Source organism: Thermobia domestica, chromosome 15 (genome assembly GCF_964235325.1).
Source record: "Thermobia domestica chromosome 15, izTheDome1.hap1.1, whole genome shotgun sequence".
NCBI lineage: Eukaryota > Metazoa > Arthropoda > Insecta > Zygentoma > Lepismatidae > Thermobia > Thermobia domestica.
This window is the reverse complement of record NC_137468.1, coordinates 192,301,303-192,319,465: the sequence shown is the minus strand read 5'-3', so window position 1 is coordinate 192,319,465 and position 18,163 is coordinate 192,301,303. Positions and strand designations below refer to the sequence as shown.

The window sequence follows — 18,163 nt, the reverse complement described above, 5'->3', positions numbered from 1 at the left end:
CTTTCGTTTAAATTGACTTCTAAACCACTCTGCACCTGTTGAAACCGTTTAGTTGGCCTATTTTTTTGTTATTCTTAACAGTATGTATAAAAATAAAAATATGCCTATCAGCACAAAATCGAAAATAATATTTAAAAACATTTTCCGGTATTAGATTCTAATTATATTTATCTGTTCCGCTTATCTTCGCGACCCCAATGAAATCTGCTTGCGACCCATTTAAGGATCGCAACTCCCAGGCAGAGAAATCCTGTCAATAGCCACATTCAACACTGGTACCGTATAAATTTAATCAACAACAAATCTAAAATTTACAGCAAGCTTTTGATAATGTTTCTTTTGTGTTAGTGATGTCGTTATAGATAGCATGTGTTATTTGTGAAGAAGGTTAACACAATTTTCTTTCCTCCTGCCATGCTTTCGAGCGCAAATTCTAAAACTAATATAAACTATAAGTTTCAAGTTTTGACCATAACAAACTAGCTTCATCATCCTTGGATTAAAAACAGTTTCACTTGCAACTTATACAGAGTACGCTCATTAAAGTTCCCGGACGCATATCTTTCAATCACGCTCGACCCTAGGCACAGGAGCTAAATACACGGTTCTGATTGGTTGAAGTTATCCGTTTCTCGCTACGTAACATTACATATAGCACAAATGAAACGCCAACTGCTGTCGGTCGTCGTGGTGATAGAGCTAAAGTTAGATAGATGAGATTGACCTGTGATAGACTAAAGGAAAGGAGTCCTATAGCGCACTAGCTAGTAATGAAAAATGCTTTTGGCTTAGGTTCAAACCCGGCCCAAGGATAGTTTTTTTTATTTTATTTTAATTTTAACTAGGAATGCAATGGATATACCCGATTGCAATGAAATGAGCTGAGCGAGCTTAAACTACGTAATCAGGAAGCGTTTTTCGGTGATTATTCCTCGATGGTACATCGGATTTTTGACTTCGACCTACGTTGTCACTCAGCACGACATACTCTATCAGCGTGCTAAGTTTGGTTGAGATCGGCCAAACGGTCTAGGAGGAAGCGTTTTTCGGTGATTATTCCTCGATGGTACATCGGATTTTTTATTTCGACCTATGTTGTCACTTAGCACGATATACTCTATCAGCGTGCTAAGTTTGGTTGAGATCGGCCAAACGGTCTAGGAGGAAGCGTTTTTCGGTGATTATTCCTCGATGGTACATCGGATTTTTTATTTCGACCTATGTTGTCACTCAGCACGATATACTCTATCAGCGTGCTAAGTTTTCTTGAGATCGGCCAAACGGTCTAGGAGGAAGCGTTTTTCGGTGATTATTCCTCGATGGTACATCGGATTTTTGATTTCGACCTATGTTGTCACTCAGCACGACATACTCTATCAGCGTGCTAAGTTTGGTTGAGATCGGCCAAACGGTCTAGGAGGAAGCGTTTTTCGGTGATTATTCCTCGATGGTACATCGGATTTTTTATTTCGACCTATGTTGTCACTCAGCACGACATACTCTATCAGCGTGCTAAGTTTGGTTGAGATCGGCCAAACGGTCTAGGAGGAGTTCGCGGACAACCAAACGGCTAACCCGAGTATAAGAGCTTCGCTTCGCTCAGCTCAATAATACTTTTATGATTAAAATAAAATAAAAATAATATTCATTTTCCCTCGAACGTAATATATAATACATAAAAAGTTATTTACTTACGTTATGATGAAACATAACTGAGCGAACGTCAGTGAGCGAAGGGTGTTAGAAGCCCCAAAGGGCTTGTTTTGTTCCACCTTGATCCCATTAATAATACCACGTGACATTACGTCACAATCCGGTGGTGCAACTTTGATGTAAATCTAACCTCACCCCGCTTCCTTGTGACCAACTTAAAAACAGTTGGCTAAGGTCGAGCGTGAAAATAATGCTTCCCGGACTTATCTTATTAAATGAAGAATATTGCGCTCCAGTAAAGTTATGTCGTATCTGTTTTCTGCGTAATCACCTCCAGGGCCGTGCTTTCATATGGGCTTCATGGGCTACGTTCTAGAGCGGAAAAAAATTTTCTCGAACCATTTTTTTCATACTCTAGTTCTGGAAATTTCAGAGTTAATTATCCGCCCGCGTATGTATATGATACGAGATTTTCATGTTTGTAAATATCCAAGTAACAAAAATCCCTATATGTGTATGTAGATAATAAACTTGCATTTGTTTCTGTGAATCTCTATACCCAACAATTCAGTAAAGTGTTCAGTTTTGTCATCAAAATGAATCAGGAAAATGAATATTTTCATTCTTCTCTGTAAGAAACGTTTACAGTATTTATATCATCTTTGTATCAAAACTTTCGATAGTAATATTTAGGAAAAATATAGATTATAAAGATGTGATTGGCACTTTTAGAGAAGAGAAAAGGCAAATTTAACCTCTGCAGCAAGATATTGGTGAGTAATCAAATCAAACATTGAAACTGAAAGCTATACATTGTCAGTGTTTCTTTTAGACATAATGTTCCTGGGGGCACACTTAGTATTCCGTGAGGCACTTCTGGTACTATTCTTTTTATTATTATATTATAAATGTATTATTTTGGTGTTTTCCGAGGGTCACTCTCAGAGCTCCGGGGGAACAGTGCTCTCCCCCCCCCCAAAAATGTCTGGAAGAAACACTGTACATTGTTTTATTTATTGCATACATTTAACTTTGAAATTTCCACTTAACAAGACTTCTACACTGGTATATACTGATACTGAAGAAGTGGTATTATTTAAATAGACCAGAACAACAAATGTATTAAATATAACTCTGGTCACTCTCTCTTTTGAAGTACAACTTTGCTCCTTAATACTACAACCGGAAGCTGTTGGAGAAGTCATCTAGAATATCCTTCAATTCCTTCGTCAGATCGTTTTGGTGACTTCCAAACCCTCAAACATGTTGCCCTTTAAGTGGAGTTTCAACGTCAAGAAAAAGAAGCAGTTAAGTGGGGGTAATTTTGTACAATGGATGGTTGATTATAATAACCATCTTTTGGACCGTAAAACGCGTGACAATATTACACTTGTTTCAGGAGACATTTCTCGTTAAGAAGATTGCCATTGTTAAAGTTATTTCAGTGAGATCTGACACAGATCGTTCGCTGGTGTTCGCTTTATAACCTTTAGATTGAAGCTGGAAGTGATTATTTCATCTTCTTTCCAAATTCCAATTTGTGGAACCAATTTGTAATGAATGAGTTGCTTGGTGTCAAGAAACAAGATTAACAAGCATTCGTGATTTCTGGATGCGAACCTTGCTTAATCTTGGCTTTCCTGGACTGACGCACTCCGACAACTGTTTAATAAGAACATCGTTTGTTCTACTCAAATATACTACTTCTTATCCATGGTTTATGCCCACGGGCCAAGGTTTCTTTAGCTGATGTTTCCAACTTTACATGGAACTTGATTGTAGCCCTCTACTCAATTCTAAAAACACTACCAAGTTGTTGCACTGACCATAGTGTTGGTAAACTTCACTGCTCGTCTGTTGACGAAAACGTGTTGAAACTTGCTCCTTTAGTGTCGCGTGTTACGGATCTTATAATGGTCCACTTAATCTGATGCCAAAAATGCAATTTGGTATTTTTTATAAACTATTAACTAGAATAACTACTTTCGTTTGTAAATTGGGGCCTCAGTGGCTCAGTGGTAGAGCGTTCACCTCTGATGCACGGGGTCATTGGTTCGATCTCAGCTCGCGCCAAGTGAACTTTGGGGTGGACAAGCACCGTACGAGAGGGTTTCCTGGGGATTCTTATGTTTCCTTCCACTTCCTTCATTCCACCATTTCATTCATTTCTCATTATTACCGCCCCCTTTAATCTACCCGGCATTACCCTGGGACGTAAAACTGAAAGATTTCATTTCATTTTTTGTTTTCGTTTCTAAATCACACCCTTCATTAGGAAAAACTCGTCGTTTTCAATTTCGTGCTCTATGTGACACTGCTTCCAGCGCTCTACATCCGATACGGATTGCCATGGAAAGTACAAGTTTAAACCTAACTTTAATCAAACTAAGTAGCTCGTATCAAGCATGCACTACCATATTTGTACAGTCCGCAGCAAAAAACCTGCAACATGAGCATATAAGTTTATTGTGAAACGACGAAATCTTGTGCTCTAAAATAAGTATGCAGGATAGGACGCCGAGGTTTCCCCTGGTGTGATTCGTACCACTTAGACGTTATGTTGATTCCCTGCGGTGTTAGGCGTAGTTTCACAATAAACTTATATGCTCATGTTGCAGGTTTTTTTGCTGTGGACTGTACCAGGATATAAATAGGACTTACCTGTTATTGAATTAAATTACAAACTTAGTGGAAAATGATAGAAATAGTTTAGAATATTATTAGAGATAAAATTAGATAGTGAACTTGCAAGATTTAAAAAAAAAATATATTCCTTGAAATCTACTTTGGTGTGTTAAAGAAACAAAAAAATGATTGATTTAGCTTTTTAGATATATAGCAATTTAATTTAATAATATCGTACTATTGTTGTTTCACAGGTTAGGTACTTTTCTCCTTTCACGGTTCTTTGTTTCTTTTTTTCAAATCCCTGTATCTGTCTCTCTGTCTCTGTAGCTTTGGTTATTCCTGCTAGTCTGATCTCATCTATTTCTCATTTTATGTATATTGAATCACAGAAAAGTGTACCAAAACCTCTACATCTTATGAATGTATTGTTGCATTTTTCTTATCTGTTTATATAAGATAATGTGGATAAATTTTAATAAGTAGATGGAATAAGGAAGTATTATTTCAGTAACAAAAATCGCATAATAGCTCTGAAAAGTTGTTCATTGTTTTCTAGTTTTTAAAACATCACAGAATATTTTTCTACAATCGACAGTCATATTTTTGTTTACATTATTAATTACCAAAAACATTTCTAAACACTAAGTTTGCAAGGCTACATATTACACAACATGTCCATAAAAATAATATTATACTTTAAAGGGGACCATCACGACGAAATTAAAATACCGCTAATTTTACAGTAGTTATATGATATCTTCAAATAGGTAAAAGATGATCGAAAAGTGGAACAAGAGCTCGCTAAACAATATTATTTTACATGAGATACCGTTATCACGACTCACTTATATGCTTTCGATTTCCAGCTAATTAGAAAATCGTCATTTACTTTCGCGTTTTTAAATGGCTGCAAACGAAAAGCTACTAGGCGACTCGTGATGACAGTACCTCATGCAAAATAATATTGTCTAGCGCGTTCTTGTTCCATATTTCAATTATATTTTACCTATTTGAAGATATCACATAATTGCTGTAAAATTAACGGTATTTTAATTTCGCAGTGATTAGGATTCTTAAAGTGGTATTATGTCGCTATGGATAATGTTATTTAAATGAAATTGGTCACGTTTGAAAGAAAAATTCAAATATTTTTGTGCATGTCAACAACGGAAAACAATGTCAATAATGAAAAGAATCAAACACAGGAAAAGTACATCCACTCATGTTTACTTTGTTATTAGTCGATATAGGCTCATTGTTGTATATTTAGCACACACTTGCTGTTTCTGCTGAAGGTCACTTGGGAAACTTTTATTTCTGTACTGTTATGCCTAATGTGCTAACGTAAATTTATTTTTTACACTATATTGTGTTGTTACCGGTATTAAAGAATAAGTTTAAGAACTTAACGGTGACCCCACAAGAACGACGTTACAACTACACACACGCCAAGTTTGAAGGGGTACCATGATTTTGTAAGAAGTGGAAGTTTGTATCAGTGCTGCTATCCAGCCCATTTCATCACATATCAGTGTGGCATGAATAAGAATATCGTCTTATGTCTGCATCGTTACTCGTGGAACTCACATTCAATGTCTATGGTATAGTAAAAAAATATTAGAATTGTTCTTTCAAATGTGACCAGTTTCATTTAAAAACGATTACGTATCCCACGCTACATATTTGATAGAAATGATTTATAATCGAATTTGTCTTGTGTTAGTTTTACTTAAAAGGTCAGTTGCTTCGCAAATCACATTGATCATCTAAAAATATAGTGAAATAGCGTAGATAAAAAATTCGTTATCTGTAAGTAATAATATGTAACCTTTGCAAAAAATTAAGGAGATATATTTTTTAAATTGTTGAATCGTGAGTCATTTATAGTAACCTCATTAAATAGTAACTAACTGGTTCACATTAACTTTGCTAACTTTCACTAAAAATAGAAATCGCTGAGCAAAGCAACGTAATTTATATTTTAAAAATAATAAATGTGTGACAGTTTCGTCAACTAACTGAACATATTTTGCGTTATCAGACACTGTCAGATATTTATTGTTTTTTGTTTCTGATGACGCCAATATATTCAGTTAGTTGGCGAAACTGTCACATATTTATTATTTTTAAAATATAAATTACGTTGCTTTGCTCAGCGATTTGTAATTTTGATGCAAGTTATTAAATAATGTTTCAAGAGAGGGCGTAAATTTTAAAATTAACTCAATAGTTAAATAATATCTTTAAAATAATAGTGTTATATACGAACTATGCTTGATTGTTATATCTTAATAAACGAGAGCTATTGATCTGTAAATTTGACTTATAAAGAAAGAATTTGACTACGTTTAAAAGAAGTAAGAATTTCATATCGTTGGTGCATTTTACATTCTTTATCATAATAGGTTTAATTTTTAATATACTATGGTAATTTCAGAAGTCTTGCACGTTTGAATGGGGTGATCACGTTCAATCTCATGTCAGTTGTGATTTATAGTTTGGGCTTGACGGTTGTGTCTGTGTTTGCTGGTTCGCGTGACTCTGTTGTGAGAAATTCAGTGTTTAAATTGAAGGTGAACCCGACTCAGGTTGAATTATACATAGTGACCAGCGTTCCTATTTCAAAATCGAAACTCTACGTGGAAAGAATCCAACTGAAATTTACAATACTTTGCAAAAGGTTTGTGGAAATAGTGTAGTGGATCGTAGCGCTTTATCATGGTGGTCAGCTCGTTTCCGTGAAGGTCGTGTAAGCACTACGGACAACCAGAAAAAGAGAAGACCCATCAACTGCAACAGTCTACACCTCTGAGAATATTGTGAATGGCCTTTTGATAGAGGATCGATGTGATGAAATTACATATAAGGTCAGAATGTCTGTCACTTCAATTTACAGAATCATTACTGAAAATTTAAACATGTCAGAGGTGTAGTCTATTGCAGTTGATTTGTCTTCCACTTCTCGGATGTTGCCCGCAGTACTTGCACGACCTTCACGGAAACGAGGTGACCACCATGATACAGTGCTACGACTCACTCCACTATTTCCACAAACCTCTCGCAAAGCATTGTAAATTGTATTTGGATTCTTTCCACGGAGAGTCTCAATTTTGATATAGGAACTCTAGTCACTATCAACGATCCAACCTGAATCGGGTTCATCTTCCATTTTAACACTGAATTTCTCATAGCACAGCCTCGCGAACCAGCAAAGACACTCCCGTCAATCATAAACTCTAACTTGCAAATGACAAAATTGAACTTGATCCCGCCATTCAAACAGTTGCGCATGCGCTATGTGCAAAACTTTTGAGATGATCATCGTATATTTATAAATATTCTTCATAATTTTCACAAATCAATCATACTGTGAACTGTTCTTAGTTGAGGTTACTTTTCAAATTATTTCAAGACAGCAGCAAATTCAAGCTAATAAACACATTAAATTGAATTGTCGTATGTCTAAATATCAAAATATGTTTTAATTCTTTTTTCTAAACTATCACATATATTGTTTTTAATTCCCAGAAAATACAATTAATTTTCAGTCGCCCAAAACACTTTTCTGTGAGTTCTGATCTTAAAAGAAATTCATTGGTCCTGATCCGGATTCTTTTATATTTGTTTGAAAATTAAAATGATTTCAATTTTGCAATAATTTTTACTGGAATTTAGAAAAATATATTGGACAATGTTCTAGAATGTTTCTCATAAATATTTATATAGAAAGATTTTTCCCAACATGAGAAATAATTAGAAGATAATGATTACTTACAATGAACGAAGACTTACTAGTCAGTAAGTGGAATTACTATGTCAGAATAAAAGATGTTTATAAAGTTTTTTTTCTGTTTTGAATAAGCACAGAGGATAAATTTCTTGTTATTTTGTTTCTTACAATTAAGGTATCACCTGATATTTAAACAATAAAAGCAGACCTCAAAATATTCATAATCTGTTACTTGGATCTTGTGATTTAATTTCCATCCGTACTCGATGTAACTACACCTTGAATTCCCATCTCCAGATCTACAACGTTCCTAAATTTGGTACAATATGCATCATTTTTAGTCACTTAGAAGAAAGTTTGGGAGAATATTGCAAGCGAGAGATCATACAATCGTATCCCATCCGTGTGTCAAGGGTTAGAAAGACGGCTGATAAAAGCATGTATATGACTCAGTGTGCAGGTTAATCACCTTGCTTGAAGGTAACATTAAGCTAAATGTCTCTCAACTGTGATAGCACAAATTTTATAAGAAAGTGGAGATACATATTTGTAATAATGTTTTTTTTGGCGAAAAAATGAAGAAAAGTCACTATTATACAAGACAAGTTCTAGTCAGATATGCTACTTGCAACAATTGATAGATATGTTGAGGCTTGTTTCATTTTAAACCTTTCCTTCAGTTTTGAATCTCATAATTATGCCATATAGTATAAAAGAGACATATAATTAATAAAAGTGAATGATTATTAAGAGGTCCCATCACGGCGAAATTAAAATACAGCTAATTTTACAGTAATTATGTGATATCTTCAAATAGATAAAAAAAATATCGAAAAGTGGAACAAGAGCTTGCTAGAAAATATTATTTTACATGAGATACCGTTATCACGACTCATTTATCTCCTTTCGATTTCCAGCCATTTAGAAAATCTGCACTCATTTTCGAATTTTTAAATGTCTGTAAACCGAAAGCTACTTGGTGACTCGTGATAACGATACCTCATGTAAAATAATATTGTTTAGTTCGCTCTCGTTCCACATTCGACTATCTCTTATCTATTTGAAGATATCACATAATTACTGTAAAGTTAACGGTATTTTAATTTCGCAGTGATTAGGCGTCTTCAATGAGACTACTGGAGGAAACAGGTAAACCTTACAATAATCTACGAACCTAATGTTGCCCACTAACTCAGAAAATCTTGAATAGAACCAAGAATGCTTTGCATTGGAGGTGAGTGCTGTACCGCTGGAAGGCCATGATGTCTTGGTTTACAGAGTTTGAAATAAATTAGATATAATATCTCAATAAAAGGAAACATAATAACATTATGATTGATACTTTAATAACTCTGCTTGTTCAAAACTGAGAAAGACTTCATGAACACTCAATATTTTATTGTTTTCTTCTTTTTTAAAAACTAAAAAGTTCGAGAAGTAAGTCAGAAGGACCAATGAATATCTTTATAATTCTTACAAATCGTTCTGAAGTATTCGCTTGGGGATCTGTTTAGTAAGAAGGCTTTCTGGGGTCCCTACATTTCTTTCTATTTTCTTCCAGGCCCGAAGTAGCGCAAGCACAAGTAGCTTTAGGAGCATCAGTCAGGTACAGTACTTCTGCTCGACAAAGACCAATTAGAAGCTAGTCGCAACATTTATAGTTTTATCTGCTGTCTATTTGCATCTATAACAATCATCTTTATTTGATTTCGTTTTGCAGCATCCCGCTCAATACTTTTTAAAACTCCCTTTTAATTTCGTTAAAATTTGTTTTTTTATTATTCTTGATCATGGTTATGGTTTCATTAATATTATTTAATTATAATCTTGCAAGTGGTTTGCTAGTCCCTACAATATTTTATACAGTGTTCTGGTCTGCTGAACTTGATATGCGAATCTTTTATTTAAATATTACGTATTCTATATATATATATATATATATATATATATATATATATATTCGCTGATTTAGTATCATTCATACTCAGTGTTTAATCATGAATACACTCATAAACTGAATACCCTATCATTCTCTTAACTGTAATACGTTAACAGTTTGTAATATGTAATATATCTTTATTTTTATTTTAACAATCGTGGTACTAACAATAAGAATAAATCACATCTGTGCCTCATGTTTCATGCTGTGCCGTTCTTAGTTTAATTTTATTGATTTAGGTGAAGAAGAGTTCTTTGTTAGCTTAAAATAATGATTTTCAAAGTTCTTTCTGCTAACTTTTTATACATGATTACTCGAGTTCAGCGAAAGAAAATGTACATAATTTTCATTATGCTAAATAGCATATTAGAATATTTCATTAAAACTGGGTGCTCCAAAGATTCACTGAAAAAATTCAGCAATGTATCGCTTACATCTATTTAAGGAAAATTGAGACGCGGTGGAGCTGTCGGCAAGTCGTTTCCTATGAACAAGGTCATGGTTTGATCTCCAGTGAAGGGTAGACTCTATTACTTGTTCTGTTCACATTTCAAAGTTTCTGAGAGTTTTGCCTCAGGCTCAAATAAAATGAGTACTTGAGAGAATTGGGAGTAAAGATGGCCGTCATATGGTGCTAAATATGTGACATCTTGTGCGTGCCGAAATAAAGTGTGTATACTTATCTACGCATCACCCATGACCACCTTAGACTGTGTCAAATAGAATCAAGCCTTTTCCTCAGTGGATGGCCAACCTTTTTAGGCTTAAGGCCTACATTTCACTTTAAAAAATTGCTGTGCGTATACTTATATGTTTCCTAGTGTAATAAAGAAATTATGAAACAATATCCGGGATCGATATAGATTGCATGACACAAGCTACCTCTCACGACTTGGCAGACCAATAGGAAGCTGTCCACGCATTCATCACTTATACTTTACCTTACAATAACTTAAAAATTCTAAAATACTTTTAATTTTTATCAAACAAGTTCGGTTAGATTAACATTGAGTTAGTTTAGGAAATTTTAATTTATTTTGAGATGCTCCGTTGCATTCATTAATTGTATGGAAATGATTCATACTTGGTTTAATCCTTTTCTTAATATCATGATTTCCCTTAAATTAAATTATATATTACATGAGTTTATAGTATGCATCCGAATTACTGTGATATAATAAAGATATATAATTTTAAAAACAAAATAATCTACTTATATTTTATGTTCAATGAAACAGCTGTAAACAGCTGTTATTTGTCACGAAAAATAAGATTTTTTGAGTTAGTGCCCTGAAAGATTTACCATACTCAGACATGTTATATTTGCTCAAACAAGTATAAGAAATAAAAAGTTATTTTTTTCCGTTTAGACCGTTGTTCGTACCAAAATAATGAAAAGATTTTAAAATAGATTAATATTTTAATTAGTATCTCCCTCATATGTAAGAAATGTTCTCTCCAGCTTTGTTAAGAAAGGTTAACATATGTTAAATTGTTTTAAAAATAAACTAAAATTAATTATGTAAATTCTCTTTTCTGACTCATGAGAGATTTTATTATCATTTACTACTGAATTTTCGTATTTTCCACTATTTAAAAAATTATGATTTCTGGGTATGGTGTGGCAAAGATTTTGGTTTAAAAAATATTCTCTTAAAGTCATACTGACAGTATTACCAAGAGAGAATATTTAGGAAAATTACTTCATTTCGTCTAATACATTAACTTCCCTCTCATATATTGAATAATATATGTAGTACTTGTTTAGAATTTAAGTACTATATAATCTTTGAACTTTAGTATATTTTGAGACGTCAGTTAGAGATTGCAACAGATTGTAATAATAATATACGTGAATCGAAATTCAATACATTCACTACAATTCTTAATCCGTCACGCACTGAATAAATCTCGGACAAGTATTGACATATTTTTTTTTCTTATTTACCCTTCATGAATCCATTCCTCAAAATTTTCCGTGTATCTATGGAACACCCTGTATATGCAAAATAAAAGCATTTTCATTACGGAGAGAACGATGACTGAAATCAGATTACTAGACTCATTGTATTTCAACAAAATAGAAAATTGCTTTCCTGCAGAAACCAATGAAGTTCCAAATCTAAATTGGCACAAGCATTTGACATACTTAATAAAATGTTTACTATAAATCTTAATTCTCTATTTTTTAAGTATTATTAAAATAAATATAATAACATATATAGTCAATAGTCTTGAGTCTTCTGTTTTGGATACCTACGTGTAATATTCAAATTTATTGAATATTGAGTTAATATTTAAACATTTTTACCACAAAACTACTTGGAAAATAAAGTAAAATTTATAAATATGAATTATTGTAAGAAGTGTTAACGAGATGTGATAGCGTAAAGTATAACTGTAAATAATTACTTTAAGCTTTTATACATTATGATTCATAACTAACAAAATTACGTATAGAACATATTAATAGCTATGTATGACTGAAGTGCCATCTTTAGTCAACATGACAAAAAATTAAAAACTTTTACTCACTAGGGAAGTTTAAAAGAAAGCACTCGCCTGCAGAGAAACTAAGCATGCTATTTGAAGAACCAGTTCTTGCTGATTGTAACAAGCTAATAAAATTGCTCTACGGTTGAGAACTGTTCGAGAGATTCAATTTGGAAGTTTATATGAAAAAATGAGTATAAAGTACAACATTATTAGCAACGAATATTGACATGCGAATTGAAATCTATCGGAGGTAAGAGAAAAATCTGTTTTGCAATAACTAACGGATTTGTTAGTTAAAATTAGTCATTATACAGTGCACAATCATGATAGATTAGAGATGAAAATTGATCACTGTTGTTCTTCTGTTCTATGAAGAAATGACGCAGGCAAAAGACTTCCTTGCACCATGAAAATTTCATATGTGCAATTGTGTTGCATCCGTCAAGGGAACAGTTTGCATAACCAAAGCGAAAAGCAAATTCGACAGGTGATTCAAAAGTATATAATTTCTTCGAAAACCTGCTTTCTGGAACGCAAACTGAAACAATCCAATGCATGGCGGTGATCGGAACTGATTCATTAGCATGGAAACGTACTTTATTTGATTGTTTCGTTGGTACATCATAACGTCCTTATGAAAAAGTTCGTATGTCAATATTTGTTGCTAATAATGTTGTACTTAATGCGTTTAAATGCGCATATACTAATTTTTTCATGTACACCTCCAAGTTGAATCTCTCGAACAGTTCTCAACCGTACAGAAATTTTATTAGCTTGTTGTAATCAGCATGAACTGACAGTCCTTCAAATGGCATGCTTAGTTTCTCTGCAGGCGAGTGCTTTCTCCCGAGCTTCCCTTGTCAGTTCTGTTTTACGATACTCTATTAGATTGTATATAATTTAATAACAATTGCTTATGTGTTTTGTAAATATACAGTGCATATTAGTAGCACTTCTAAATTATGTACAGCATTTAAGAAAAGCATAGGAATGCCATAATTAATCCTGTTTGTTTTGTGTTTTTTAATTAGAATGTTTATTAATACGTCATGAATGGTTAATGGAATGCTAAATATCTTAGAATGCATATTTCAGCATTATTTCTATTATTACTTGTATTCTATTACTATCTGATGGATACCTACATTATACAAATCGTTTGTTGATGGTGGATGAAAAACTCATAGAATTTATCTAGATGCATGCTGTTTGTTATCGTGAATTCTCATTCGTAGTTTATAGAGAGTTCGATAGGCTAGTACGATAGGCTATAGTATAGATTATATGTGATTTTAACATTCAATTAACGATGCAGAAACTGTATACTTACCGTCATCAAGTTTGTGGATCGATCGACGACATTTGAAATAACTGCTTAATCCTTTCAAAACCAGCCATTTTTTTTGACGTTTTCGTAGAGTTTCACCTGATGAATTATAACTCAAAAACTATTCACTCGATTGATATGGTTAATACTTTTTAAAAAAAATTGTAGCAATTTTATGGAGTAAGTTTGATTGCTGTGTTGCTAACGGAAGGGAAATGTAGGGGGGAAAATTCATTAGAACTCCCTAACCGAATTTTAAGTTTTTTTTTTAGCTGGCACCACCGTTGCTACATGGATCCAAGTCATCTTAAAAAATTATTTTGTCTGTCGACAACGTGCAGTGAAAGCATGAAGTCGTTGACTGCCATACAAAGACTGAAATAAAAAAAAATCTCTCACATCATACACACACAATTTTGACACTTTTTTCCGCCTCAGAAGCAAAAATCAGAAGTTATGCAGGTGCTTCAGCTTCCTTAATTATCCTATTGAAACTTTCTATAGTGCATTGTGGAGGCCAAAGAAGAAGCTTTCAGATATTGGTACATTTATTCCCATGTAGTCAACAAAAGGGAAATTATAGAATGATAAATGTGATTTTTCTCGACTTTTCCCCAGAATTGGGAATTAAAATTTTTATGTGTGGAAACAGTGCTACCAGACAGACGCAAACCATCATGAAATACACTTTGGTATACTATTAATATACTATTGGTATTCAGACTATTAATATGTCCGAGGAATGTCATATCGATATCTAAGACACGAAGCTTGTAATAAGAAGAATAGGTTATGGTAAACAAAAAAGTAAAGAAAATAAAGGATTAGAATCTAAATTCGATTTTTTCGTGCACCCCCTAATTACCCAACTGTAACGATCTGTACTTGATTTTGTTTAGTAAGGACTGATGTGTTGACTGGCGTTGACTTCCGTTCGTAAGTATAGGTACGGATTTATAAATATAAATTTTGAAAATTTTGAATTTTGTGACCGAAAAATTGGAAAATAAGAATTTCCCTGGTTCGCAACACTGATTGTGAGTTGTTCAAATTGGTCTAAAAAATAGGTACCGGTATCTATATGAGGTATATACTTGACAAATCCTAAATAGATATCTCTAAAACGAAAGAAAGTATACTGAAAAAGACAAAAAAAAGTTGCAAACCGAAAATCTTTCGATTTTTTGACTTTGTACTCAAATCTGAGTTACAAATTCGACACTCAGAAAACACTTAACATCAGGATAAACTTTAGTCCAACCGAATTTGGCACAGAAAAAAATCTTCCCAATATCTTAATTAGTGTTTACACAGCAGAGAATTAAATAAGTGACAACCCCGTATGGACCGTTTCTAAGATCGGTCTCGTAAAGGTTAAAGATGTGTTTTCTTTTATCGTTTACAACACAGCTTAATTCGTAATTACTACAATCAATGAAGAAGCGATCGAGTTCAAAATTATACTAAGTACAAAAGAGCAGTGCGTTAATAGCCGTAATTGCAACATTTTAAAATTAAGGATTACATATTTGTTTTATTAAAACGAGTATGTACGAGAGTTGCTTTACAAATGGGAAGTCCGATCATGTGTTGCCAGATAATGGAGTAAAATTGAGAGCATATTGTAAAACTGTGATGGGCAAACTTTTTCTAGAAGAGGTCCAAGGAAAAAAGAAAAAAACTCTAAACTAACTAAACATTGTTCGGCGTAAGCTCTAAACTGCGATAAACAAAGCCACGTGAAACCCAATCTCGCTGATTTGCTGTTGTCCTACCGACGCTTGTACTCCTCCGCAAAATAGTTCATGTGATTGCATTATTACTTTTACTATGAAGCTTCATATAAAACTGCTATATTATTATAAATGACAAAAATATAATACAGATTATCTAATAATACTGCAATTGAGTGTGGTTAATGAAACAATAGAAATAAACACTAAGCATGCGCAGCAATTCTGGCGCCAACTCAACTGTGGACGCGTGTTCTGCTTTTAAAGTCTGAAAGATGACTGGCATGAATCCCGGTACCGCGAGTGTTGTGGTGAAATACCAACAAGGTATACCTTTACTCACTAAGCAGCAATTGTTTACCAGCGAAATTCAAATACTTTTTTAATCTTTGGAGTTTTTTTTCTTTCTTTTCCGCTGCTGCTGTAAGTATCTGGGCAACACGAGACAGTATTGTCAAAATGCACGTGTATAAGATGCTCCTCCCCATAGGGAGTGGGAGTGATACATCACTGGCCAATCGTATTTGTGACAAGCGGAAGGATACAAATATTTTGTTTATCTGAGTTTAGAGCTTACGCTGAACAATGTATAACTAACTAATTCTATGGCCTATGGAACCCGAAAGTTCAATGTCGCGTTCACAAAAGCCCTCCATTGACTTCTATCCTTAGCCAACGTGATCCAATTTCGACTTTGTAATCCTATTTCTGCAGATTCTCCTTAATATTGTCCTCCCATCTGCTCCTAGGACTGCCTAATGGTCGTTTTCCAATCGGATTTCCAGATAAAACTTTAAAAGCGTTCCAACTTTTTTCCATCCTGGCTACATTACCTGCCCACCTCAGCCTCCTAGACTTGATGACTCTAACTATGTTTGTCAGTGGTAGAGCGTTCACCTCTGGTGCTTGGGGTCCTGGGTTCGATCCCAGCTCCCGCCAAGTGAACTTTGTGGTGGACAAACACCATGTGCGTGGGTTTTCTCGGGGTTCTCCCGTTTCCTCCCACTTTCTTCATTCCACCATTTCATTCATTACTCATCATCACCGTCTCCTTTAGCCTAACCGGCATAACCATGGGACGTAAAACTCAAAGATTTCATTTCATTTTTTTTCTAACTGTGTTTGGTAAAGAGTATAAATTATGTAGTTCCTCGTTATGAAATTTCCTCCATTCCCCATTCCAAATTCCTCTTGGGTCCCAATATTCATCTCAGGATCTTGTTCTCAAATTCTTCCAGTCTATGTTCTTCCCTCAGAGTAAGCGACCATGTTTCGCAACCGTACAGAACAACAGGCATGATTATCGTTTTGTGTATTTTAAGCTTCAAATTCCTCGACAGAATTCGAGACGACAAGAGATTTTAAACTAAACAATAACACGAATTCCCTGCTTTTAGCCGACATTTAATGTCTTCGTGAATACGGTTTTGGTCCGCTAATGTTTACCCTAGACATTTGAAAGTATCCAGTTTGTCAAAGTTATTATTTGAGATTCTGACGCATCCATAATTTGGCGTATTACGGTCCCGACGAACTTCCATGTATTTATTTTCCTCTGCATTTACTTCTAAACCCATATCCCTCCAAGTATTTAATAATATCTCTGCATTTCTTTCTCTAGACTGGCCTATATAATTTATTAAAAACAATAGTTTTACATTTTGCAAAATTCTTGCAATAGTAAACCCTGTTAATCACTGATGTTTCTCATAATCTGGTTCCAACTGGAATGCACTGATTTTTAGAAATGAAGTTAAGTACTCACCTGACAGTCTATTTCTAATATAACTCTCTTCGAAGCTACTTAATTCTTCTTTTCATTTGTTAGGTTATGGGTCATGTCACGAGCCGGATAGAACCTATCAGGAGGCCGTATCTGGCCCGCAGGCTGTAGTTTGTCCATCACTGTTCTATATTAACTGCACATTTCGTCATCTTTATCTCTTGAACAATGAATACGAAATAACCAATCAATATGACCTTCCATGAGTTTAAAACTATTTTCCTTCTTGGCAAATAATGACCATCACTCACCATCATATTTGACGTGAATTCAAGGGTCATCTTGCGCCTATCAGTCGCTAGGTACCTGACACCTCTAGACTAACTAATTTACAAAGGGTGCTACCAGTGGCGTATTTAGGGGGGTGGCTTCCGGGCTTAAGACCCCCCCCGAAATCTTACTTAGTATAGTAAAGTAAATTAAACATCTTGCAGAATTTTCACATTTCCAGTCAAAGCCTCCCTCGAAAGTTAGCAAAGCCCCTCCCGAAACAAAATCGTAAATACGCCACTGAGAGGTACAGAAATATGTCACAATGTTTTGGGGATAGTTTCCTCACATCAAAATAAGGGGAAAAGTTCATATGAACCTGTGATCGGAAGTGCATATTTTCATAGTTACGGGTGCCGAAAACGTGAAAAAAAAATGAACTTTAAAGGTCCATAGTTCCACTGCTATAGCACCGATCATAGTCGGGTCAAGACATCACTGAGGTAATAGTATGTGAACTATCCAAATATCCATCTTTCAGGACCTCCGGAACTTGCGTAATCATTTTTAGAGAGGCTGTTTGGGAGTATTTCATCATTCTTACCACCTACCTCTCTAAAAATTGGTGTGCAAATACTGGAACATTCATAAACATGGATATTTG

General features: G+C 34.3%; 1 protein-coding gene across 2 annotated transcripts in view; it reads left to right on the top strand.

The window, feature by feature from the left end:
• The window catches only part of LOC145671429 (calmodulin-like), a 592,217-nt gene that overhangs the window by 250,786 nt on the left and 323,268 nt on the right, over positions 1–18,163 (top strand). The window contains exon 3 of one of the 2 annotated variants that reach the window (XM_081740612.1): positions 9,573–9,617. The exons of the other annotated variant lie outside the window; for it this stretch is intronic. Coding sequence (XP_081596738.1) covers positions 9,573–9,617 — 45 coding nt within the window. The remainder of the gene's footprint in view (positions 1–9,572; positions 9,618–18,163) is intronic. 2 annotated transcript variants of the gene reach the window in all.